The following is a 25,672-nucleotide window of genomic DNA, read 5'->3' as shown; positions in this document are numbered from 1 at the left end:
CTTGGGGATACTCTGGCTGGTCCTTCATCAAATCCTCTAGAAACACCAGAGGAGACACAGAAGAATTGGCCAAAAAAATGGAACAACATTGTCAGTCCATATGTTGCAGGGCTTTCTGAGAACTTCAGGAGGATTTTCAATAAACAAAACATCCCAGTGCACTTCAAGCACTCCAACACCCTGAGACAGAAGCTTGTCCACCCAGAGGACAAAACACCAAGACACAAAGTAACATAGCCTATGCAGTCCAGTCAGTGTAGCGAGGAATGCCCAGACCTGTACAATGGGGAGACAAAACAACCGATTCACAAGTGCCAGAGGACAGTGATGTACAGGTTCTGACCAGGGAAGATAGATGGATCGAGAGAGGATTGAAAGAAGCCATCTTGTCAAACTGGAAAGACCATCATATAACAGAGGTGGGGGTCTGAGACATTGCCCTAGGTGGAGAAGAGGCCATTTACACATGGCTACTAACAACCCTATTGCGTCAGAGGAAGTTCCAACGACCTGCATGATGAGGGGCAGAGCAACCAACAACTAGGTGACTAAGCACCAAATGCGTTAATGACTCCTGAAGAGTATGTGTCCGGAACTCCCCAGTAGTCAGTTAGAACTGATGAAACCTCTTGGATGAGAGGTGAAACTTCTTCATGTAACTCAAACAGTCCAGTTGCTATGATTCAACTACCAGAATCAATGGACCACGGACATGTGTACATAAGTTAACAATAACACGTGCAAAACGTCAGTACCGAGAAGGTTGGTGGATAAAGTCACTTCCACAAGAAAGAAGCATTTACAGAGATCGATTGGCCTGTTGCGTAGAGCCAATGGACGTGGCATTCCTTGCTGATTGCCTTAACTATACCGGTCAGTTAGCGTCGCATGAAAGCAGCACCGAGATCCCAAAGTTGCACCCAAAACAGTGGTATATACCGATCTCACAGTCGTCTCTCGTTATTTTACCGGCACGCACCTGCCCGTGTCTCACAGGCCCCTATTTTAAAGCGGCATGGCGCTACTGTGGACCAGTTTTGTTACAATTTCATGTACAATTTAGACTTAATGTGAACAATTATTTGGTATGCCTTTGCCGCGACAACAGTATACCAAATACGAAAAACGCGGCAACTCAGTCTCAATATGTCGTCCCTCAGTAGTTTGGCGGAGAAAAAGAAGACCGAGCCCTGTAAAGTGTTAAGTACAGTCTCTAGAGGAAAATCAGCAGCGGTCTTTGAGAAACTGCTTTAAAAGCCCGACTATAATTAGAATATATATATATATATCAAAACAAGTTGTCAAATACTACGCCTAGAAGAAAGGGGATCCGGATTTAGACCAAGAATCCTTTATTATAAAAACAAAATATGTTAATAGGTCAAACGGTGGTATAATGAGGTAGCCATGTGTATTGTGGCTTACTGTCCACATTATAAATTCCAAAATGTCCATTAAATTAAATCAAAATATCCCCATAGTAGCTTAAAAACAGACGTGTGAGCTACAGACAGGTACGTGTCGCTAAAATAACGATGGACGTCAGCATTAGCGATCGGTACATACCACTATTTTAGCCTACCACTACCAAACACTTTGGGATCCCGGCATCGTTTTCAGAGTAGACATCTTGGCACCACAGTATGCCATGCGCCACGATTTCTCAAGAATTGCAAATTGTAGGGAAAACAGCTACCCACCACCGTCGGCTTTTAAGCGTTCATGCTGATTCTTCAGTGACTCATTAGAATTCTGAAGCGTTGTTACAATCTTCTCCAGCTTACTCTGGACGCCTTTCGATAATTTGTTAAACTCAGCCCTTTCTAGGAAATGTAGCAGAATAGAAGTCATTTTTTACAAATTCCCACCAAGAAGCTACAAGCGGCGAATGACGCTGCAGCTTCTTTTTCTTCTTCGCTTTCTACTCTTCTTCTACGTCGATGCTTGTACCGCTACAGTCATCGACGTAGAAGAAGAACTAAATGAGTGGAGGTGGACTTCAGCCGCTTTGTTAGCTACGGTACACTTATGTTCTCGTCCCTTTCCACCAGCCTTCAGCTCTAGATCTCATCGTCTGCAGAAAGATTCCCACAATAAGTCAAAAATGCTCTCTTGCGTTGCCTACATGTGTGTTAATAGACGTGAAAGTGGGAAAATATTTATATGTTTTGTAATGTAAAAATATATCCAATTTAGTTTTATGTGATTATACTCTTACTAGCAAGCTAAATAAAACGCTAGTTGGCTAAGACAAATGACTTCGTTAACATTTGTAATATATAATAGCATATTGTCGCGAGCCTCGATTCACTACTGGATGGTCATACATGAACGTGCGGCCAGGCTCGGATCTGTTTGCAGTAGTAAGGTTTGGCCAGTATTTTGGGGTTTTTTGTTTCAAAGGGTCGCTTTCTGTATCCAGCTCTCTTAATAGATCCATGGTCCAACACCCAAATAGGGACAAGAATCACAATCATATAGGCAATAATATCCTTGGCCAGTTCACATTTCACATTTATGAATTAATGTCCTACTCATTTTTTTTTTTTTTAGTTTCTAATAATAATACAAACAAAAAGCAATTATTATATGTGGGAGAAGCACAACATATTTCCAACATGGATCTGAACACCATAAAGGGGTTAATAAATATAATGCAATATTTAATATACGCTGTGATTGGATGATATGACAATTTAAAGGTTTTTTTAACAATATAATTCAAAACTGAATGGGGAAAAATTAATAAAATGAGTTTCACCGGTATAGATAGATTTCAGTTAACATCAAAATTATTGTCAGTATGAACCCCGCCGTGTGAAGATGTGTATTTTTCATTATTCACACACTGACTCCATTTAGATCATTTTAATAAAACAATAAGCCCAGTCTCCTCTGCTGCTACCCCCGCCACTGTCTGTGCCCGCAATCCATTGTTCCTCCTGTCCCCCCTCCCCCTCTCTCATGAACTTCAGCCCATACATTCCCGACACTTCACACCCTGGCCCATGCCCATCCCCCCCACCAACACCTCCTTGCTCCAGCCTGTCCCTCACACCACACCAGGTGAGGAAGGCCCTGAAGAAGAACAGGGCCAGGAAAGCGACAGGTCCGGACAGCATCAGCTCCAGGCTCCTGAAGTCCTGCGCAGACCAGCTGTGTGGGATCTTCAGTCACATGTTCAACCTGAGCCTGAAGCTGGGGAGAGTGCCACAGCTGTGGGAGACGTCCTGCATCGTCCCAGTGCCGAAAACACCGCACCCCAAGGAGCTCAACAGCTACAGGCCGGTAGCTCTGACGTCTCATCTGATGAAGACTCATCCTCGCCCACCTGCGGCCACTGGTGAGCTCCTTCATGGACCCGTTGCAGTTCGCCTACCAGCCGAGCATCGGGGTGGACGATGCCGTCATCTACCTCCTCCACACCGCCCTCACTCACCTGGAGAAGGCTGGAAGCACTGTGAGGATCATGTTTTTTGATTTCTCCAGTGCATTCAACACCATCCAGCCCAGGCTGCTGGGGGACAAGCTGCAGGTAGCTGGGGTGGATCACCACCTACAACATGGATTCTGGACTACCTCACACAAAGACCACAGTTTGTGAGGGTGAAGGGCTCCCAGTCAGATCGGCTTCTCTGCAGCACTGGTGTCCCGCAGGGAACAGTTCTGGCTCCTTTCCTGTTCACCCTCTACACCGCGGACTTCTCATACAATACATCTTCATGTCACCTCCAAATGTTCTCTGATGACTCTGCTGCTGTTGGCCTCATCACTGATGGGGACGATACGGAGTACAGGGAACTTATTCAGGGCTTTGTGGACTGGAGCCTGCGGAACAACCTCCAGATCAACGCTGGCAAAACCAAGGAGCTGGTGGTGGATTTCCACAGGCGTAACAACCCCCCGCCTGCACCAGTGAACATCCTGGGAACGGATGTTGACGTGGTGGAGTCCTACAAATACCTGGGTGTTCACCTAAACAATAACCTGGACTGGTCACACAACACAGACGCCCTTGTCAAGAAGGGCAATAGCAGACTGTTCCTGCTCAGGAGGCTGAGGTCTTTTGGGGCGCAGGGACCCCTCCTGAGGACTTTCTATGACTCTGTGGTGGGATCAGCCATCTTCTACGGGATAGTCTGCTGGTCCAGTAGCATCACGGACAGGGACAGGAAGAGGATGGACAGACTGGTGAGAAGGGCCAGCTCTGTCATGGGATGTCCCCTGGACTCGGTGGAGGTGGTGGGAAACGGGAGGATGATGGCTAAGCTGTCATCCATGTTGAACAACACGTCCCACCCCCTACAGGACACCTTTCAGCACTGGGCAGCTCCTTCAGTGAGCAGCTGCTCCACCCTCGCTGTGTGAAGGAGAGGTATCGCAGATCTTTCCTGCCGGCTGCTGTCAGACTGCACAATAAACATAACACCCGCTAGCACAATCTGAATATTATATATTCTGATATGTATATTGTATTCACCCTCTGTACTATGTACAGGTATACAGAGGCCGAGTATCCATTTATCTGGATTATTGTAAATATACATCCTCTTTGTATATTCTATAGACTAGGTGACAACCAAGAACAGTTTGGTCGACTACTGGAAAGACAGTTGGCAGCTCGGAAAGACGGCACCCGAGACAGTATGGGTTAGCACCCCAGCCGGTATCTTTCGCAAGAAGGAAACCAAACAAGCTACGGAAAGCCCTACAGAGAAACACCCCCAGGAGATCCCGAGAGGGGGGGAGGATGAGATCTCCAATCGGACGGACCTAACGTTAATGACCCCTGCAATGGAAATGACGACGACAGTAACGTGTATCTGCAGCAAGCTGTGCAAGAACCAGCGTGGCTTAAAGATCCATCAGGCCAGAATGAAATGTCTGGAGCGGGAGGTTGAGGTGCAACGCACAGGTCCTGGACCTGGTGAGACGCAGGAGGAGCCCGGACAGGAGGCAACCCACAGATCCCAGTCCCTCCACGTACCGGAGCCTCCCAACCCTAACAGAGTAGTTCAACAGCAGCGGATTAAGTGGCCCCGAGCAAATAGACGGAGTGAGTGGCTGCAGTTTGATGAGGATGTGTCCAACATCATCCAAGCCACAGCCAAAGGAGATGTCGACAGCAGACTCCAGGCGATGAGTACTATCATCGTTAGCTATGGCTCAGAAAGATTTGGACGGATCGAGAAGGGCAACACTGAGACCACCTCTTACACCATGAACCGCAGGTCCTTTAAGATACATCAACTGCGCAAGGAGCTGCGAACCCTCAAGAAACAGTTCAAGAGAGCTTCTGATGGGGACAAGCAAGCTTTAAAAGAGCTGTATATCATCCTGCGGAAGAAGTTGAAAACTCTCCGCAGAGCAGAGTGGCACAGGAGGCGTGGGAGAGAGAGAGCCAGGAAGCGGGCAGCCTTCATTGCCAATCCCTTCCGGTTTTCTAAACAGCTGCTCGGGGACAAGCGGAGTGGCCGACTTGAGTGCTCAAGGGAGGAAGTGAATTGCTTCCTCCAAAACACCATGAGTGACCCACTAAGGGGTCAAGACCTAGGACCCAACAGAGCGCTCATCAGCCCTGCCCCACCATCGGCAGAGTTCAAGCTGGCAGAGCCTAGTTTGAAGGAGGATGAAGAAGTCATCAAGGCAGCCCGTTCTGCATCTTCCCCGGGCCCCAGTGGTGTACCTTACTTCGTCTACAAGCGCTGTCCAGAAATTCTCCGGCATCTGTGGAAGGCCTTGAAAGTGATCTGGCGAAGGGGAAGAGTAGCCGACCAATGGAGGAGTGCTGAGGGACTTTGGATACCCAAGGAGGAGGACTCGAAAAACATCAACCAGTTTCGGACTATCTCACTACTGAGTGTGGAAGGGAAGGTGTTTTTTAGTATCATCTCCCGAAGACTGACCGAGTTTCTCCTCAAGAACAACTACATCGACACTTCAGTGCAGAAGGGTGGGATCCCTGGAGTCCCCGGCTGTCTAGAGCACAATGGTGTAGTCACACAGCTCATCAGAGAGGCCCATGAGAGCAAAGGAGAACTAGCGGTTTTGTGGTTGGACCTGACTAACGCCTACGGGTCCATCCCACACAAGCTAGTTGAGCTTGCGCTACACCTACACCATGTTCCCAGTAAGATCAAGGACCTGATTCTGGATTACTATAATAACTTCAGTCTCAGGGTCACTTCAGGGTCAGTAACCTCAGACTGGCATCGCCTTGAGAAAGGAATAATAACAGGCTGTACCATCTCCGTCGTTCTCTTCGTACTGGCGATGAATATGGTGGTAAAGGCGGCTGAGGTGGAGTGCAGAGGGCCTCTATCCAGATCAGGTGTTCGACAGCCCCCCATAAGAGCCTACATCAGTCCCAGGGTGTAGGTGGATCTTGCAGGGTTTGGAGAGACTCATCCTATGGGCTAGGATGAGTTTTAAGCCCACAAAGTCAAGGTCCATGGTACTGAAGAAGGGGAAAGTGGTGGACAGATTCCGATTCTCAATCTCAGGAACCGTAATTCCATCAATCACGGAGCAACCAGTCAAGAGCCTGGGAAAGCTCTTTGACTCCAGCCTGAAGGACACTGCTGCTATCCAGAAGTCTACGGAAGAGCTTGGAGGGTGGCTCACTAAGGTGGACAAGTCTGGCCTGCCTGGTAGATTTAAAGCCTGGATCTACCAGTACTCCATCCTTTCCAGAGTCCTGTGGCCTCTCCTCGTGTATGCAGTCCCAGTAACAACAGTGGAATCCTTGGAAAGGAAGATCAGCAGCTTTCTGCGCAGATGGCTGGGTCTTCCTCACAGCCTCAACAGCGCTGCACTGTACGGGACAAGTAACACCCTGCAGCTACCCTTCAGTGGGCTTACTGAAGAATTTAAGGTGGCACGCACAAGAGAAGCTCTACAGTACAGAGACTCCAGGGACTGCAAGGTGTCATCAGCTGGGATTGAGGTGAAGACAGGAAGGAAGTGGAAGGCAGAAAAGGCAGTGGATGTGGCTGAGTCACGCCTAAGGCAAAAGGCACTAGTTGGGGCCGTGGCAATAGGAAGAACAGGCTTGGGCTACTTCCCAAAGACCCAAGTCAGCCATGCCCGGGGCAAAGAGAGAAACCACCTACTTCAGGAGGAGGTCCGAGCAGGCGTGGAGGAAGAGCGAGTGGGTAGGGCAGTGGGACTCCGGCCGCAGGGGGCATGGACAAGGTGGGAGAGCGCGTTACAGCGCAAAGTTACCTGGTCAAACATCATGCAGGCAGACTTCCACCGCGTCCGGTTCCTTGTGGCGGCAGTCTACGATGCCCTCCCCAGCCCAGCAAACCTCCATGCGTGGGAAAAGAGTGAGAAACCCACCTGTTCCCTTTGCTCCGGAAGAGGCTCCCTGGAACATCTCCTTAGCAGCTGCCCAAAGTCCCTGGTTGATGGTCGCTATCGCTGGCGCCACGACCAGGTACTCAAAGCAGTGGCTGAGAGCATAGCCTTGGCCATTAGCACCAGCAAACACCATCATGCTCCGAAGAAGGCAATCTCCTTCGTAAAAGCTGGAGAGAGACCTCGTGCAGGCCCACAGATATCAACGGGACTCCTCCACACAGCTACTGATTGGCAACTGCACGTTGACCTGGGAAAACAACTGCTATTCCCCCAGCACATCGCAACAACGTCTCTACGGCCAGACATGATCATCACCTCAGAGGCTTCGAAACACCTGATCATGCTGGAGCTTACAGTGCCCTGGGAAGAGCGGATTGAGGAAGCCAACGAAAGGAAACGTGCCAAGTATCAGGAGCTGGTGGAGGAGTGCAGGGGCAGGGGCTGGAGGACCTTCTACGAGCCCATAGAAGTTGGCTGTAGAGGCTTTGCAGGACGCTCCCTCTGCAAAGCCTTTGGCCGACTGGGAATCACAGCGACAGCCAAAAAGAGGGCCATTAAAGCTGCGAGTGAAGCTGCAGAGAGAGCCACGAGGTGGCTGTGGCTGAAAAGGGCAGATCCGTGGGTTGCTACTGGGTCACAAGCCGGGTCTTGATCACCCCGGCTGGGTCGCCTGGGCGAGGGTGTATGATGTTGTGAGACCCGAAACACCCTATGAACCCAGGATACATCACTGATGATGTGTCCCAGTGCATCCAGGAGATGTATCTTTTAAGTTTAAGTAAATATTCTAAATGCGTGCTCTTGCTGTTGTTGCACTGTAAATTTCCCCGTGTGGGACAATAAAGGATCTGAATCTGAATCTAAATGTCAATGAGCAATAATAATTATTGTCATGATAATTTTAATATTCTTGTTATCTTGGGGCATAACTTGTAGTGACAGATGTGTAATGACGTAAATCACGAAGAAAACTATTTAAAACTCATTGCTATGATTATTGTCCAAGCTCGGCCCCCGTAGATAGCAGGTAGAACTTTTCCAGGAAGAAGGCGGGGTCTGGCTCAAACGTCGCATTATGTACTGACAACGGTGACAGAAATAATATTGAGGAAGAAAAGGTGTTTTTATTTACTTTGTTTTTTCAATACGGCGACATACCAGAACGGGGTAGAATGTAAGTTTCATGTTTTGTGAACTCAACCGTCACCTCAGCCGTTTCCATATGTCATGAAGGCCGCGTCAGAAGATCTTCTATAGAACGAAGTGGTTAGATTTTCTGTGATGACGAAGCACTCTCTCTCGTCAATACAGACGTTTTCTGAGGCTTTTTTCCTCGCCTCTTCTTTGTTTTGTTCCTAATTTCCTTTCGTACATACTGCTAAATCGATTGTTTTCACAAGTCGTCAATACTGACGCAAGATGAGAATTAATCCATTTGGCGGTGAGATAAAATGGCTGGATGGATCTTGGACTAATACTAATTTACAGGAAATTTCCTACTCATTTACCGAGATACACTGTGCTTGTGAAGCTCTTTATATGCATTTATATTGTTTGTCTTCATGTTTCAGAATGGGCCGTGGATTCATAGTAGAAGATGTTGTGGAGGGATATCTGTCTAGACTCTGTGAACAATCAACAAGTCCAATCACTGGCCTGCTTATTGGACAGGTACAGTACAAATGTACTTTTTACTGGCAGTTTTATTCTGCTGTTACCGTAGTATGAATATCAAACTACAGGTATCAGTTAACGATTAAAGCAAACGTATATAATTAGATCAACACCATCCCAATAAAAGCAAAGCACATTACTAATTTCTACATGCTCTTATTCCAGTCCTCATTTTTTATTTTGATAGATGAAGTGAAAAGGCATTGATAATAACAAGGAATAATGATTTCAGAACTCAGCACAGAGGGATTTTGTAGTCATGGCAACTCAGACACCTCAAAGGCAGGAGTCAGGTAGAGGTTTTGTGGACAAGGAGTGGGTATGTGAACATGGTCGACAGGTATGCCTCTATCCTAAATCACATTCCTTTTTTTAAATGTCTTGTTTGACATGACATCTTATATTTTAGAAGTAATAGCAGCGGTTTCAGATTAAGTCTTCTTCTCTTTCTTGTAATTTGTCATTTAGGTGTCAAGAATGCTGCCAGGAGGTCTGTCTGTGCTGGGAGTCTTTATTATTACAGATTCCAGTACCATTGACATACTAGCCCCTTTGCAACTAGTAAGTCAAACACCTACATACAAAACAGTTACTGTAGTTGTTGAAATGTTACAAGAATACAGTACAGACTGGCACATAGGGTTAGGAAAAGAGAAAGCAAATGTAAAATGGTTTCCTGCATGTTGAAATCCTAATCTTCAATTCAGATGCTATTTAAAAAATGATCTATCAGCAGTGGGATATAAAGAAACTCTTGTCACATGTTAAACATAATTTCCCTGAATCTGAACAAGATTAAGAGCGTGACTGAAACTATGCAACAACAAATAGAACCTATTAGGACCTATCAGAGAGACACTGTAAGGCATTTCCCCTTTTAATCTGAGAGATATCTCCGGTTCTGTCTGCTTTGGTGGGAGATGAAATTGTTTGTGCTACTATTGATCAAGGGACTGAATAACTAGTCAGAACTGAATAACTAGTCAGAACTGAACAACCATCTCGGACAAGAGGTGAAAGAGCTTTCATTAGTCTGGTTGACTCAGTTATACCTTGATGGTTGAGAACCTACGTTAAGAAATGCATCTGGCTTATCAGGCCTCCAACTCTCAATGATGTTGAGAATGGCACTTTTATCCAATCCAAAATTTACATTGAATGTTTTTTCAAATAGTATATAAATATTAAACTATACTAATCTCGTTAATATTGCTCACTAATGCTACATTGTGAATTCAACATATGGTAAAAAAAAATAAATGTATTTGTTACAATAATAACAACAGTCATCTAAAGTATATCTATAGCCAGTGTCACTTCCTAGCCGTTTCTGAGCTTTTTGTTATGTGTAATTCAGTCGTTATGCGAAGTAGCAGGGCAGTATGAAATATTTGCATTTCGGCTGGAGAAGCCCATGAGAGTGTTAAATCAAACTGGATCAACGTCTTTTTGGCTGACAACTTGTCTGTAGTTTCATTTGTCTTGCTTTGTTATGGTGTTATTTTCACACATTATGATGTTTGACACCATTTGTCTATTTTTGAGAAAGTAAGTCTGATGAAATTGAAACACTTGATGTGTTTATTTAGTGTACTAATTCATTATAAATTCCAGATGAGAGGTAAAATTGAATAATAAGAGAATAATCTGCATAGTGAACAATATAGTTTACTAATATTCAGGAGACAGTGAATGTTGTTTTCTAATTATCATAATCTGAACTGTGCAGACAGTTTGTGAATTGGATAAAACTATCTCCTCTGAGTATCTCTGGGTCCCCACGGATGATGATGTCATAGAGTACGTCATACTGCATGTCAACCCCAAGGACACAACGTATCCTTTTGTGCAATTCTTCTCATTTAGAACATAGAACTATCAAATATTATGTGTAGCTATTCTTGAATTCCACATCACCAGAACAACCTGCAGAACTTTCAATATCAAAGATCCCAAGGTGAGTTATTGGCAATCATTTTGTTGTAGCTTTGTGTACACAAATTTAACAAGATCTTTTAACAGAAAAAATCAGCATCATTCTGTCAGTCATTTTAATATCAGTTTAAATTATAGAGCCCATTGAAGTCTGCAGACTGGAAGTACCAATCAAGTGTGTGTTCAGCCTGGAGTATGATTACATGTTGTCTAAATGTGGACATATTGCTCCCGTTGTCGGGAAGTAGAGCAGGCATTGAAAACATGGATCCATGCCTTAAGGTAGTTGCACCAACACTCACATGTAAAATTTTGTAAAGAATGTCATTGAAAGTGTTCATAGGAAAATGTGCTTTTGCGTATTTGTTCTTCTTATTCAGGAGGGACTGAAAGTGTGGGCACACCAGATTCAGGAAGGATTTTGTTTGTTCGATTGTAAAAGGATACCGGAGGACATGGAACTGACAAGCGGACAGGTGGTTTTAATCTTTACCACACAGAAAAACTGGTTTGCATTATTAACTGCTTGTGCAGCTTTGTGGGTGTTTTGGATGTTCATAGAGAGCTTTTTACCATTAGCATATACAGGGAAAGTAAAAATTAACCATTCACATTCAAACAGTTATGGTGACTGATGCTCTTCTGCTTAGGAAAAAGCCTCAGGGACTTGTTACATAACAATTGCAATTTGCATTTAATTCAATCTCAGCAAGAAATATGAGCATAGTTTTGTTTTTTTATTGATTAATAAAAGATTAACACTGATTCGTTGACTAAGTTTTAGTCTAAGTTGGGATATCCAACCAGAAAAAAGCACTCAAAGACCTCTCACAAACTTGCTTTATTATCAAAGTCCTTTGGCTTTGGCCAAAATTTAATGAGCCCTTCCTTCACTCATTATCAACATTTCCTTAAAATGTCATTACAATCCATTTATAACTTATTTGTTATTTTGTTAAATGAAAGAGAAACCAAAAACACTCTATCACATAACCTCTTTTGATGGAGGTAATGATTGTGCTCCCAAATTATCAAAGTTGGATGGATAACTGTATATGTGCAAGCTCCACCACTAGCTTAGTCTACATTTGATTGTGTAAAGAGAATTTTTCTTCACCAATGTTCTCTAATAAATTCCTCTAGTGCTACCTAAGCTCCATCCATTGTGTTTTAATACGCCACGATACAACTTATAATATAACCCGTTTTGGGGGCAGTCTCTAGACAGGGATTTACATTTTATAACGTCTAATCCAGATTGACAGTTTGGTGGTTTATTTCAATTTTCAGCAAATTGATCCTTAATATATGAGATAACACAAAATGTCATTGAAATAATTTTGCACATGGCTGGAAAAATACTGTTTTATTTTTATTAAAAAATGAGTTGATAAAAATATGTTTGATATTTCAGAAAAGGAATGTAAGACAAACAGTCAACGGTCAGCTCCTTATTCCACTGGTAAGCTATGCCATAACAATGTGTTCATATTGCAATATGTACATTTAAATATACTAGTGTTCAATGACAGAGTGACATTGAACCCTAGTATATTTAAATGTTCATATTGCAATATGTACATTTTAAAATACTAGTGTTCAATGTCACTCTGTCTGCTCTGTCTTTTTGTCCACTCATCAGTCCATCTATCCAGGTTCTCAATCAGAGGCCTGTAACCTTAGGGGTTCTGTGCAGTCTCTAGTCTTACTGAAGTCACCTTCCTTTCAATTTTTTAAATATTTTTGTTCTTACCAATTTTTCATATTATTTGGAATTGCTACATCTATCATCACAATGTTGGATATGGATGTTCACAACCATTCTACCAGTCTAGATTCCATGGGACCTATGTTTGGTAATAAGCCTAAGATGAGGTTGATCAAGTAAAGTACAGCTAACACTTAGCACGGATGTTATTTTTCCCGATATGCTGTCAGTGCTAACATCCACTTTTTCCCAACCACTTGTAAATGTTCTTGTTGACAGCCCCTTCTTTTATTCATATCAGTGGTATCAGCCATACTGTGGCCTATCCTTTCATTATACTCTTGGAGTTCTCCTATTTTCTTCAGCTCTCTGGAATATGTCAGGGTCTGGAGTTGTCCAGATCACTATATGTTGACATTCTTAAGTGGTTGGGTTATTAACGGCCTTTTTACTAAGAGATTGAAGTCGTTTGCTCTCAGATGGAGCACTACTCTGATGCTTCCAGTCCTTGACAGTCCTTGCTGTACTCTTCAGTCTGAACCCTGTGTGAGTCTGTTCTCCTCTTATTATTGCACAACTGAGAGGATACTTTTAAGTTTTGCACTGGAAAACACCATCTTTATCTTGCATCCCTCCATATAGTTTGTATGTCTTTGAAAATGATTAAGAATGGATTCTTATGTGGCGCTCACTTGCAAAGTTTTTTTTTATTACATATTTTTATTTGTTGATTGTAAATGTATCTTTTCACCTTTGTTGTGTCCAGTGTGTATCCACTTTGTTGCAAGAGTAAACGTAAGCCTTTATTTTTTGAAAGGAAAACCAAAGATTGACCAATCTGGTGCAGCAGTGTGGAGGCAGCATGTCAATCAGAGGAGCCATACACAGCAGAGTCTTTTTACTTGGCAGCAAAACGAAGTCCAAGTTTGCTGAAAAGGTAACATTTTTAAATCTATCTATATATATGTTTGTCTGTTTTTTTTCCTCGCCCTCCTGGGCAGTGCCTCCTTCAGACTCGGGTCCTCTACCAGAGGCCTGGGAGTCTGATGGTTCTGCACAGGTTCTTAGCTGTTCCTAGGACTGCGGTCTTCTGGACAGGGATGTTTGATGTGGTTCCTGGTATCTGCTGGCGCCATCTACTCAGCTTTGGTGTTACTGCCCCTAGTGTCCCAATCAATGCTGGGACCACTTTTGCCTTCACCTGGTTATGCCGCTCCATCTATGCCTTGCCTGCCAACATCTTGCTCCCTGCTGTGATATGCTGGACTGTCTCAGGGTGGTCTCTGCACAGCCTACACCTGGGGTCTGGTATGTAGACCCTGGCCATGAGTATTGACTCTGCTGTCTTTCAGTCCGGCCTTTTCCAGGCACTGGTAGGTTTTCTCGATATTAGCCACTTCCTTTAATTTGTCGGTGATACATACCTTGCAGGGGCTTATCCTTCCATGATAGCCCCACGGGCTGCTCCTCCTTGGTGGGCTTTTGTTGCCTGAGGCATTCACTCAGCAGCCGGTCAGTGGGGGCTGTACTCTCAGAGGCTTGTTGGTTCCTCCTGGACAGTTCAGACACTTCCTCAGCCCCCTTCCTTTGGCTTCATGTACAGTCCCAGGACACTGGACTTAGGGTGAAACACTCCATGCATGGTGAGGAGCTTCCTTGTCTTGATGTCAGTGGCTTTTATCTCCAGTGGCCAGGGTATTATGCCAGCAGGGTATCTGAGTACTGGCAGGGCGTAGGTGTCTATGGGTTGTGTTATGTCATATATTAAAAACGCCCAACACAACCATTCGATACGTGAAAAGTTATAATGTATTAATTCTTCACCCAGATTACAACACCATATTTCCCCCCCCGTAAAACACTCCACTCAATTATAGGTCTGTACCACAGTTCCTTGATGCCTCCGTGCTGTGTGAGCGCATGCCATTCGTAATACATCCATCACACCTTCCCCCTTAAAGGGGAAATTTTGATTTTAATACTCAAAATTTCCAGTACATCCATTCATCCCATTTTCATACTTTTCAACAGCGGGATAGACAATCAGCAATAACATTATCTCTACCCTTGATGTGCTTGATTACCATGTCATACTCCTGAAGAATTAAACTCCAGCTTAACAACCTTCTATTCTTGTTTTTCATTTTACTCAAGAACACTAAAGGATTATGATCTGTATATACAATCAAAAGGTTTCTGGCACGTACAAACATAGACATCAAAATGTTGAAGGGCCAGAATCAGGGCTAAGAGTTCTTTTTCAATAGTCAAATAATTTTTCTGGTACCGGTTCAACTTTCTGGAGAAATAGGCTACCGGATGGTCAATACCATTACTTTCGTTGTTTTGTAATAGCACGGCACCTACTGCATCATCACTTGCATCTACGGCTAAGGCAAATGGTTTGCCAAAATCAGGGGAACTGAGAACAGGTTAATGACGTAATAAAAACTTCAATTCCTCAAAGGCCTTCCGACGGGCATCATTCCAGTCAAATTTATCACATTTCTTCAGCAAATTTGTCAGAGGCAGGGCTACCTCGGCAAAGTTCTTGCAGAACTTACGATAATATCCTACCATACCTAAGAATCGGCGTAAGGCTCTCTTTGTTGTGGGAACAGGATAGGAGGCTATAATCTGGATCTTAGCATCAACAGGAGCCACCTTGCCTTGGCCAATCACATGCCCCAGATAAGTGACACTAGCACAGCCAAATTCACTTTTCGCTAAATTAACTGTAAGATTGGCTTCTGATAGTTTCTGGAATAGTTTTTCCACATCAGCGATGTGAGATTCCCATGCGTTGCTGCCCGTAACCAAATCATCAATGTAGGCACTAGTGTTGGGTAATCCCTGAACCACAGAATGGATCATTCTTTGAAATGTGGCGGGGGAATTTTTCATTCCAAAAGGAAGAACATTGTATTCATACAACCCAGATGGTGTGACAAATGCAGAGATTTCTCTTCCTCTATCCGTCAGTGGGACACACCAATATCCTTTCAATAGGTCAACTTTAGTGAGAGACTTTGCTTGGCCAACTTTATCTACACAATCGTCTACTCTTGGAATGGGAAAAGCATCTGTTTTACTGACAGCATTTACTTTCCTATAGTCAGTACAAAATCGTGTGCTACCATCAGGCTTGGGCACTAGTACACACGGTGAGCTCCAATCAGAATGAGATGGTCTAATAATGTTATGCTCCAACATGTACCGTACTTCATTTTCAGCAAGTTTGCATTTCTCAGGACTCATTCTATATGGGTGCTGCTTGATGGGTGGAGCATCGCCTACATCAACATCATGAGTGGCCACTTGAGTTCTCTTTGGAACATCTGGAAATAGATTTTTATACTTGAGTATCAATTCAGTCATTTGGTCTCGTTGAGCAGGTTCTAAGTGAGACAGTTTAAAGTAAAGGCTCTGCAGTATGTCCGAATTAGACAGTTTACAAGGAATAATGTCAGGTTTAACAGGGGGTTCCTCATCTTGCCAATCCTTATCCTCCCCGGAGCTCTCAACAATTGGCTGATGGACCACTGACACAACCTTCATTGGCCTATTATGGTAAGGCTTTAACATATTGATATGGCATAGCTGCCTAGTCTTCCTTCTGTCTAGAGTGGACACGAGGTAGTTGAGGTCACTGACCTTTGAATGGATAACATATGGACCATGAAATCGAGCTTGCAAGGGATTTGACTGCATCGGGAACACCACAAGAACTTTGTCCCCAGGACTGAATGTCCTTTCTCTGGCCTTTCGATCATACCAAGTTTTCATTTTTCTTTGGGTTGACTTGAGCTTCTCCCGAGCTAAGGCGCAGGCCCCGTAAAGTCTCTCTTTGAAGTTCAAAACGTAATCTAACAGATTCACATGCTTGTCTTTGTATGTCCACTGCTCACACAATAGGGCTAACGGTCCTCTCACTTGATGCCCGAACACCAATTCAAATGGGCTAATCCCAAGGGACTCTTGGACTGACTCTCTTGCAGCAAAAAGCAACAAATGAACTCCTTCATCCCAGTCCTTCTCATTCTCAAAGCAGTATGCTCGAATCATGGTTTTTAGAGTAGAGTGAAATCTTTCAAGAGATCCCTGACTTTCAGGGTGGTAGGCACTTGAAGTGATCTGTTTGATCCCCAGCTCATACACAACTTGCTGGAAGAGCCCAGAGGTAAAATTGCTACCTTGATCTGACTGGATCTCTTTTGGCAGACCAAACACAGTAAAATTTTTTATTAAGGCCTTCGACACAGTAGCCGCCTTGATATTACGAAGTGGAATTGCTTCAGGGAACCTTGTAGCGTCACACATGATAGTTAGCATATACTCATTTCCAGACCGAGTTCTCGGCAAGGGTCCCACACAATCCACGATCACTTTAGAGAACGGCTCCCCAAAGCTTGGGATAGGTTTCAGAGGAGCCACAGGAGGATCTGACTGGTGCTTGCCAACCATTTTACGTAATCCTGGCCAGAAAAACTGCTTTATAATTTTATTTACAGTCTTGTTAACACCAAGATGACCACCTAGTGGTAAGCAATGGGCCATACTGAGAATGTCATTCCTGTAGGCTTTGGGAACAATAACTTGATGGACAACTGCCCAGTCCTCACTAGCAGGAATATCAGGAGGGCGCCATTTTCTCATCAACACCTTGTCTTTCAGGTAATAACCAACGGGCACCCTGGCAATTTCATCCTCAGAGAGAGCGTCCTCTCTCAATTTAGCAATTTCTGCATCATTGCTTTGCTCCATAATTAGTTGTCTTGACAAAGAAAGCGCATCAGACACATGGGGATCTTCAGTTACTTTGACTGGTGAACTGTCACGATCCTGTTCAAACAACATTTCAAGCAAAGTGTCTGACATTTCATCAGGACAGTCATTCTCATCAGGGTCTATTTGACGACCCAACTTGTCAACGTCCTGATTTAGCACAGTGCTAGATTGCACCTGGCCCTCCTTTTCTTCAGCCTTTCTGGCCATAGCTCGAGTAACTGCACACGAGGGAAACACATTAGAATCTACATTAGACTCTTCTTCCATACTCGGCTGAGCAGTCAAACACATGGAGGGGACCACTTTTCCACCAGCCAAGTCATTGCCTAGCAATAAGCAGATACCTTTAATAGGAAGATTGGCCATGAGGCCCACCTTCACTCGTCCTGTAACCAAGTCTGACTTCAAGAACACAGAATGCAGAGGTACGGTCACAATTCTACCCTCAATACCCTGAACAAGAGTGAAGTCACCCGTAGCGGTGTCATCACCATTACAGGAGGACAATGCACATCTCAACAAAAGTGACTGGGAAGCCCCAGTATCACGAAGAATTCGAATGGGCTGAGGAGTGGAATTTTCACTTAAAGAAACAAATCCCTCTGACACAAAAGGAAGGAAATCTTTCCTGAGAAGATCAGACGACTCACAGTTTATAATATCAAAAGGACAAGATGGCTCCACTGAACCAACATTAACAGGCTTTTCCCTCAAAGACGCCACTAGAGCATTGCCACTAGCAGACGCCTCTCTTTCCCTCTTCTTCTTAAGGTGTAGGCACTCGGACAAGACATGGCCTGGTTTCTTGCAATAGTAACAAGTAAGAGTTGAAAACGCTTCTTTCTTAGCATCATCTCGCTTTGTTTTGTTCTCAGTCGTTTTGACTTTTACATCTGTGGTGTGTGCTGCAACAGGGTTACCACCATTCTTCTTGGAAGTGGACTGCCTATCCTGGGCCCCATACTTTGACTTATGCGTTAGTGAATACTCATCAGCTAGCTTTGCTGCTTCATGGAGTGTCTTGACATCTTTTCCATCAAGATATGACTTAATGTCATCCTTAACACACCGTTTAAATTCTTCGACCAGCATCAAGTCTTTCAAGAGTTTGAAGTCATCACCAACAGACCGAGATGTGCACCAACGTTCAAAGTACACTTCCTTATCATGTGCAAATTCAACATGAGTTTGATTATCATTTCTTCTTAGGCCTCTAAATTTCTGCCTGTATGCCTCTGGCACTAATTCATAGGCAGTCAATATGGCTTTCTTGACCACATCATATTTTGCAGCGTCATCAATAGACAAAGCGGAATATGCTTGCTGTGCCTTCCCCCGTAAAACACTCTGTAGCATCAAAGGCCAATAAATCTTTGGGCCAATTCAAACTCTCAGCCACCTTTTCAAAATGCTGAAAGTATTTATCTACCTCCAGCTCAGCAAATGGTGGGACCAATCTTACTTCTCTGCTTGCAATAAAGTGACCTGTATTTTCCTTATCTGGTTTTCCCAGCTTTGCCAATTCAATTTGCTTCTCTAATTTTTCTCTTTCCATTTGCAATCGTTCTCTCTCCATCCTCTCCTGTCTCTCTCTCTCTTTCTCGTCTTTCACTTTCCAATCTTAATTTTTTCAGCTCAAACTGTCTCTCTTTTTCTCGTTCTTTTGCACGCTCTTTCTCTCGTTCAAACTCTAGCTGGAGGAGCGCGATTTTACTCTCCATGTCGGAGGCGGAGCTACCGTCAGGTTTCACGGAAACTTCAGGTTCGGCAAACTGAGCTAAATCAGCTCGTGTAAAAATGTCTTCATCACAATAATGCCGAGCAACAGCAAGAGCTATCTTAGCTTTAGTCAAGGTAGGAGTCATGTCAGCTAGATTTAGAGACTTGACGACCTCTAACAACTCAGCCTTTTTCAAGTCCCTCAAACCGGCAACAGTTGGGCTTTCGAGAAAATCAATCACTTTCGTCATGATGGAGAAACAAAATACAGCTTACACAATAACGTTGTCTTTTTACAATATTAACAGGCTACAAATGACTCATTTTCTGCGGCTTAGATCCCGGACGAGCCCCCATTATGTTATGTCATATATTAAAAACGCCCAACACAACCATTCGATTCGTGAAAAGTTATAATGTATTAATTCTTCACCCAGATTACAACACCATATTCCCCCCCGTAAAACACTCCACTCAATTATAGGTCTGTACCACAGTTCCTTGATGCCTCCGTGCTGTGTGAGCGCATGCCATTCGTAGGTTTCCCACCGTTGGAATGTTTGCGGTTCATAAATGTCAACCGAAAGCGCAGTGGTGTGTCCAGAGGCCTCCACGAGTGAAAAGTTCAAAAGGAAAAAAAAGTATAATCCAAGGACGGCGTCCACGATTAAAACGTTGAATAATAATCCAATCTGGGCGGAAAGGTGTCCATCAGGTTGCTGCCAATCGGCCATATAGTTGAAAAAAACAACCTCCCGTCCCGCTGTGTGTCGCTCCTTATGTCTCCGCGGGAGTTCTCCATGTTGAGTAACATCAATGCCAATTAACATCAGCTGGGCACCTGCAGTTCGCGGGAACTTCTCCCTCATGAACCCCACCCGTACAACAAATGGGGAATATTATAAACAGTTTTTATACATCCATCACAGTTGGATCTTATGCTTACCATTTAGCTGACTTTTCAGGATCTGCCTTAACATCTGGAGGTATTTAGCTGTGGTTGACCTTCTAGCTGCCTCTTCATGGTTACCATTGCCTGTGGGATTCCCAGGTATTTGTAGCTGTCCTGCACATCTGTGATGTTTCCTTCATGTAGTTCAACCCCATCAGTTGCGATGGGGTATATATATACCGTGGGACCTCTACTTACGAAATTAATTGGTTCCGGAAGTTCTTTCATAACCTGAAAATTATGTAAGTAGAGACGCTTTTTCCATGTAAATACCCTAATCCGTTCCATGCCCCCAAAAATTCGGACATTTTTTTTTTATATAAATCAGAAAAATGCATCAAAACATGTTAGAATTAGATTAATGCACAATAAATATAGGAATTCAGTGCAAGGCTTCTCCAGGAACAAAATGAACTTAGTACAGGCTTATCTTACATTAGCCGTCATTACTAGCAACGAACGTTAACACTTGTGGTAACACCGCCATCTAATGGCCATCTAAACTTCCGAACACCCACAATAAATCCCGGTCCATCACTTTCCTGGGGTCCATAGCGAATAAAAGTTAAACGAAGACGACGCTGGGATACACACATACCTGTACATATTGACGTCCCTCCTAGCCAATGGGATGACAGGAAGATGCTAGGCAATAGCCAATGGCAGAGCAGCTACAAGCATGTTTACACATCACAGCAGGGTGCAAGATGCTAGCAGGCAAGGCATACATGGAGCGGCATAACCAGGTGGCTGGCATAGTGTACAGGAACATCTGCACTGAGTATGGACTGGAGGTCCCAGGGTCCAGGTGGGAGACACCCCCCGAAAGTGCTGGAGAACAAGCAGGCCAAGATCCTGTGGGACTTCCAGATCCAGACTGACAAGATGGTGGTGGCCAACCAGCCTGACATAGTGGTGGTGGATAAACACCGGAAGACAGTGGTGGTGATAGATGTAGCAATCCCAAGTGATAGCAACATCAGGAAGAAGGAACACGAGAAGCTGGAGAAGTACCAAGGGCTGAAGGAGGAGATGGAGAGAATGTGGGGCATGAAGGCAACGGTGGTCCCAGTCGTGATTGGGACACTAGGCGTAGTAACACCCAAGCTGAGTAGATGGCTCCAACAGATACCAGGAACCACATCAGAGATCTCTGTCCAAAAGAGCGCAGTCCTAGGAACAGCTAAGATCCTGCGCAGAACCCTCAGACTCCAAGGCCTCTGGTAGAGGACCCGAGTCTGAAGGAAGGAGGCACCACCCAGGAGGGCAAGGAAGAGAATTTTCTTTATATATATCATTCTCTGAACAGTTGCTGAAGAGGGATGTAGTTTCTACGTTGGCCACTAGAGTTTCAATAATACTGGATGAGCTGCTGACATCAGATGTGGATTGCAAGGGGACCGGAAAAGACAAAAAAGGTACACATACATGCTACCGTGTGTGTGAGTGAGTGAGAGAGTGAGTGAGAGAGAGAGAGAGATTTGATTTTTCAAAACTCAATTTTATTTGTCATTATAACAACCATGATCTAACACAAACATAGTTCCACCAAACATAGTTCGTCATTCAGGCACCATGTACTCTTGAAACCTTCAATATTGTTCGGCAAGAAATCAATCGGAGAGACAGAGGGAACGCATTTTTTTTAGGCGGTACGTCTCTCGGTTGGTGAAACAGGGCTCGCCGTACCCCTCCATCTTCATGTACATCTTAACATGATCCTGGAAGAGCTGGAGGTCTGGAAATTGGTCCTCCACTTGTACAGACCTCTGCCCCTTCGTGACCCTGAGGAACCACTTGATCTTCTCCAAGTGGTAACCAGGGTGTACCTCCACCTTTACGTCATCATCATGAGCTGATGCCTCCTGTATGCCCACCAAAGAGCTTTGTGTACTTTGTGTGTCCATTGGGGTGCCGTGCATCTCCTGTGAGCTGTGTGTGTCCTGTGGTCTGTGTGTGTCGTCTAAACTGTGCGTGTCCTGTGAGCTATGTGTGTTCTGTGAGCTGTGTGTGTCCTGTGGGGTACGTGTGTGTGGTGAGCTGTGTGCGTCTTGTGAGCTGCGTGCGTCCTGTAAGCTATGTGCGTGAGGTTCTGCTGTGGGCAGTTTCTTTACTTTGTCGTTGTTGACCTTTGTATCCGTGCTCTTCCTTTTCGTGGCCACACTGAGGCTGCTCTCCTCCACTCCAACATCCTCATTGTCCAGGACGGTCTCTATCATTCTTATAGCCGTCTGCTCCACCATCTCTCCGGTGAAACGCTCATTCTGCAGGTCCAGGTGGTCCCCCGGGTGGTCCCCCTGTGGCCCTGCTGGCTCCTCCACCTCCGCGGTTGTGCCCGTGTCGCTCCGCGCGTTTTGCGCGGCCTCTCTGTCCCCGTTATGCGCACACAGTGCTGCGCTGACGTGCGGGTCAGCTGGCCGGCAAGCCTCCGTGCCCTTCGGGCACGACCGGATCAGATGGCCCTCCTCCCCACAACCAAAACATTTTTGAGAGTCGGTAGTGACAAAGACAGTGTAATCGAAATCATCCACCCTGAAACGAGGAGCCAGTTTGAGCTCTTCCTCAGTATTATTTAGAACCATCACTACCTGCCTTCTAAAGGACACCACGTGCCTCAGCAGCGGGGACTTGGTCCGAGAGGAATTAGCCTCATCTGGGACACTATGCGCCCATGTCTGCTGAGCTCCCTCAACAACATATTGTTCTTAAAGAATGGAGGAACGTTGGACACCACCACCATTTTCGCCGGGTTCGACAGGGGGAGCACCGGTGTGTGTTCACCGTTGATTACCACCCCAGCCGCCACCAGTTGATCGGCTTTGTCCGTGCTACCCACAAACACCACCACCATTTTATTCATCCTGGACGCGGACTTCACACTTCCGTGCCCCACAATGTCCCCCACAGCCAGCGCACACTCCTCCACAGACACATCGTCCGGTGGAGAGAGTTTGACGCCGTGTCCGCAGGTAAGTTCCTCCAGCTCGGAGGCTCCCGGCGCCGCTGCCATGACTGGCATGGCAACCATGGCCACCAAACAATTTCACCAAAAGCAGCGAATAAACGGTCGAAATTTCAGAATAGTGCTCCCCGATGTGATTAAACACCACCCAGTGTAACAATAAAGATTCAAATATAGGAAAAGTTTGGAAAAACCGCTGAAATCTGTCTCTCACTCCCGGAGCCGACACACTCACCACCCTCATTCTCAGAGAGAGAGAGAGAGACTTATTGCAATGATGTTGTTTCAAACTCTTTAATTAGAAAGTTTACTTACACTTACACGTTATGTCATTCTTCAAGAGAACTTCAGTCTCCCTCGTCGTATCTTCTGTCCAATGAAAGTGACATGGCCAGCAATGGTATGTGAGTACCAGTTTATTGATGAAGAGCTGGCTGATCTAATTGAGAGGCTAAAGGAGATGCTGGATATCGATGCTACCATCGATAAATTAGACACTAAACAGGAACTTCTAGCTGAAAATGGAGAAAAAAGTGTTCCGACAGGTAGGATTTATAAAGTATTACTTTTGTGTACTCAAATTATTGCATTTATGATTTACAAATTAATGCAACCATATTGTGTTTCATAGTATTTCCAGTGTCTTAAATATATTAAATAATATTTGGTATTTGTTTTACTGACATATTACGATAAAGTGATAAGTCACTTGAAAGATACATGTTTTTATCTTGGGTCTTTTGTCCTACCTATTGAATTGTCATTGAAGACACTGAACCTTAAATCATTGTGCTGATTAGTGTCTTGACCTGTGTTATAGTTGTGCAACTGACACTGAGTACTAATTTATGAAATTATAGTTTTAGAGCCTCCAGTGGAAAATGTTGAAGAACCAGGAAGCCAGATCAGTACCTATATTGGTAAATATGTATTATAAAATGTATTGATTCTATTAAAAAAAAAAGTCACAACTAGTGCCCGTTTGTCTGAGCACTCTTTTAATATCTCTTTTTAGGTTTTGCCATGGCTACTACTGTTGTCCTTCTTGCCACTGCTGTCTCAATGGTTTATCTTAGTGACATATAAATGTAATATCACATAAATCTGCTCAATAAAGTGTTTTCAGGTGAAAATGCATACAAATCTGGAGTTTCATTTGAGTGAATATATCATTCATTTCATTTTTATTCAAATAACATCTTTTGTAGTTCATTTGTCTCCTGGCACGTTGCAGAGACCTGAACAGGCCATTTTATGCTACAAGTCGGGACAGGATAGAGAAGCAATGACAAAGATGCATCATATAACGGGAAAAGCATATCTGTAATTTGACCCTACAAAGTTCAGATCTAAAGCAGCATCGCCAAAATGGGAATGCTCTCATTTCCACAGGTGGAAATAATAATAATAATATTAGAATATAGGATTTTGCTCTCTGCCCTTTCAGGTAGGTTTTACATGACTTAGATGTAAAACAGAGCTGTTAAATTGGATTTGCATCATGTAAATGGTGCACTCAATCCAATCAAGAGGCAGATGATCTTGTCAAAATTGAAAAAGAAAATCCAAATACCATATTTTCACGACTATAAGGCGCACCTAAAAGCCTAGAATTTTCTAAAAAAATCGACGGTGCGCCTTTTGTATGGATTACGGTAATATTGGTTAATCGCTGCTACCGTAGTCAGTGGGCGTGGCCGAAGTAACAGCAGTAAGAGCGATAAATAGGAATTCAATCCCAAACCATTTCTGTCTGTAAAGACCCCAAAATGGCTCCTTGCAAGAAACACGCTTATGACGCAGAGTTCAAACTGAAGGCTATCAGTCACGCAGTTGAACACGGAAATAGAGCAGCAGCAAGAGAATTTAACGTGAACGAATCAATGGTGTGGAAGTGGAGGAAGCAACAAGACAACCTGCGCCAGGTAAAGAAGACTCAACGGAGCTTCCGAGGAAACAAAGCAAGAAGTGGATTAACAAAGGAACTCCAGCCGCTAGATATTGGTGTCAACAGGGCATTCGAAGCTAGACTGCGAACTGCGTGGGAGCGGTGGATGACGGAAGGCGAACACACGTTCACCAAGACGGGAAGACAGCGCCGAGCGACATACGTCACTATCTGCCAGTGGATCGTAAACGCCTGGGCTGATATATCAGTCTCGACCGTGGTCCGAGCTTTCAGGAAGGCAGGGATTGTCACTGAAATGCCAGACAACACCAGCAACACTGACCCTGATGACGACTTTGACGAGACGGAGCCGGCCATGTTGGACGCCGTATTCGCACAACTGTTCAATTCGGACACCGAAGAAGAGGAATTCGAGGGATTCCTGGATGAGGAATGAACTGATAAAGTGAGCTTTACGTGTTTTTGTGTGTTTACAACTTAACAAGGCTGGTCATACTGTGAATATGGACATAACCGTTTGAACAACGTTGTTATATTGCTATTGTTATATTGCTATTGCTTTGCACTACTTCGAGAGGTCGAGTTACCGTATATTGTGTTTGCACTAACGTTTAATTTACCGCAACGGTACTACGTGATAAAAATGTTGCACTAAATCGAAGA

General features: G+C 44.4%; 3 protein-coding genes across 21 annotated transcripts in view; 2 read left to right on the top strand and 1 right to left on the bottom strand.

Moving 5' to 3' along the window:
* tpra (translocated promoter region a, nuclear basket protein) overlaps positions 1-1,992 on the bottom strand; it is a 56,776-nt gene extending 54,784 nt beyond the window's left edge. For 12 of the 15 annotated variants that reach the window (XM_057057624.1, XM_057057626.1, XM_057057620.1 and 9 more), the window contains exon 1: positions 1,701-1,992. In XM_057057624.1, the coding sequence (XP_056913604.1) occupies positions 1,701-1,851 (151 nt within the window). In that variant the 5' untranslated portion in view covers positions 1,852-1,992. Of the gene's footprint in view, positions 1-755; positions 862-1,566; positions 1,582-1,700 lie in introns of those variants that run through there. The other 3 variants (XM_057057631.1, XM_057057632.1, XM_057057629.1) reach the window with 3 other exon arrangements.
* A 2,790-nt stretch (positions 1,993-4,782) lies between these two features.
* Positions 4,783-8,165, top strand: LOC130539350 (uncharacterized). Its single transcript, XM_057057652.1, is given in 2 exon segments — positions 4,783-6,356; positions 6,358-8,165. Coding segments are annotated over 2 exon segments (3,231 nt in total). The 3' UTR covers positions 8,015-8,165.
* Positions 8,166-8,381: 216 nt separating this feature from the next.
* odr4 (odr-4 GPCR localization factor homolog) overlaps positions 8,382-25,672 on the top strand; it is a 47,480-nt gene continuing 30,189 nt past the window's right edge. Inside the window, exons 1-14 of one of the 5 annotated variants that reach the window (XM_057057687.1) lie at positions 8,382-8,536; positions 8,934-9,033; positions 9,269-9,376; positions 9,505-9,597; positions 10,766-10,872; positions 10,957-10,993; positions 11,110-11,253; positions 11,352-11,447; positions 12,386-12,433; positions 13,497-13,616; positions 21,448-21,556; positions 23,442-23,645; positions 23,961-24,020; positions 24,116-24,243. In XM_057057687.1, coding sequence (XP_056913667.1) covers positions 8,935-9,033; positions 9,269-9,376; positions 9,505-9,597; positions 10,766-10,872; positions 10,957-10,993; positions 11,110-11,253; positions 11,352-11,447; positions 12,386-12,433; positions 13,497-13,616; positions 21,448-21,556; positions 23,442-23,645; positions 23,961-24,020; positions 24,116-24,186 — 1,296 coding nt within the window. In that variant the 5' untranslated portion in view covers positions 8,382-8,536; position 8,934 and the 3' untranslated portion in view covers positions 24,187-24,243. Of the gene's footprint in view, positions 8,537-8,623; positions 8,804-8,933; positions 9,034-9,268; positions 9,377-9,504; positions 9,598-10,765; positions 10,873-10,956; positions 10,994-11,109; positions 11,254-11,351; positions 11,448-12,385; positions 12,434-13,496; positions 13,617-21,447; positions 21,557-23,441; positions 23,646-23,960; positions 24,021-24,115; positions 24,244-25,672 lie in introns of those variants that run through there. The other 4 variants (XM_057057688.1, XM_057057689.1, XM_057057691.1 and 1 more) reach the window with 4 other exon arrangements.

This window comes from Takifugu flavidus, chromosome 15 (assembly GCF_003711565.1).
Source record: "Takifugu flavidus isolate HTHZ2018 chromosome 15, ASM371156v2, whole genome shotgun sequence".
Lineage (NCBI taxonomy): Eukaryota > Metazoa > Chordata > Actinopteri > Tetraodontiformes > Tetraodontidae > Takifugu > Takifugu flavidus.
This window is presented reverse-complemented; position numbering and strand designations above follow the sequence as displayed.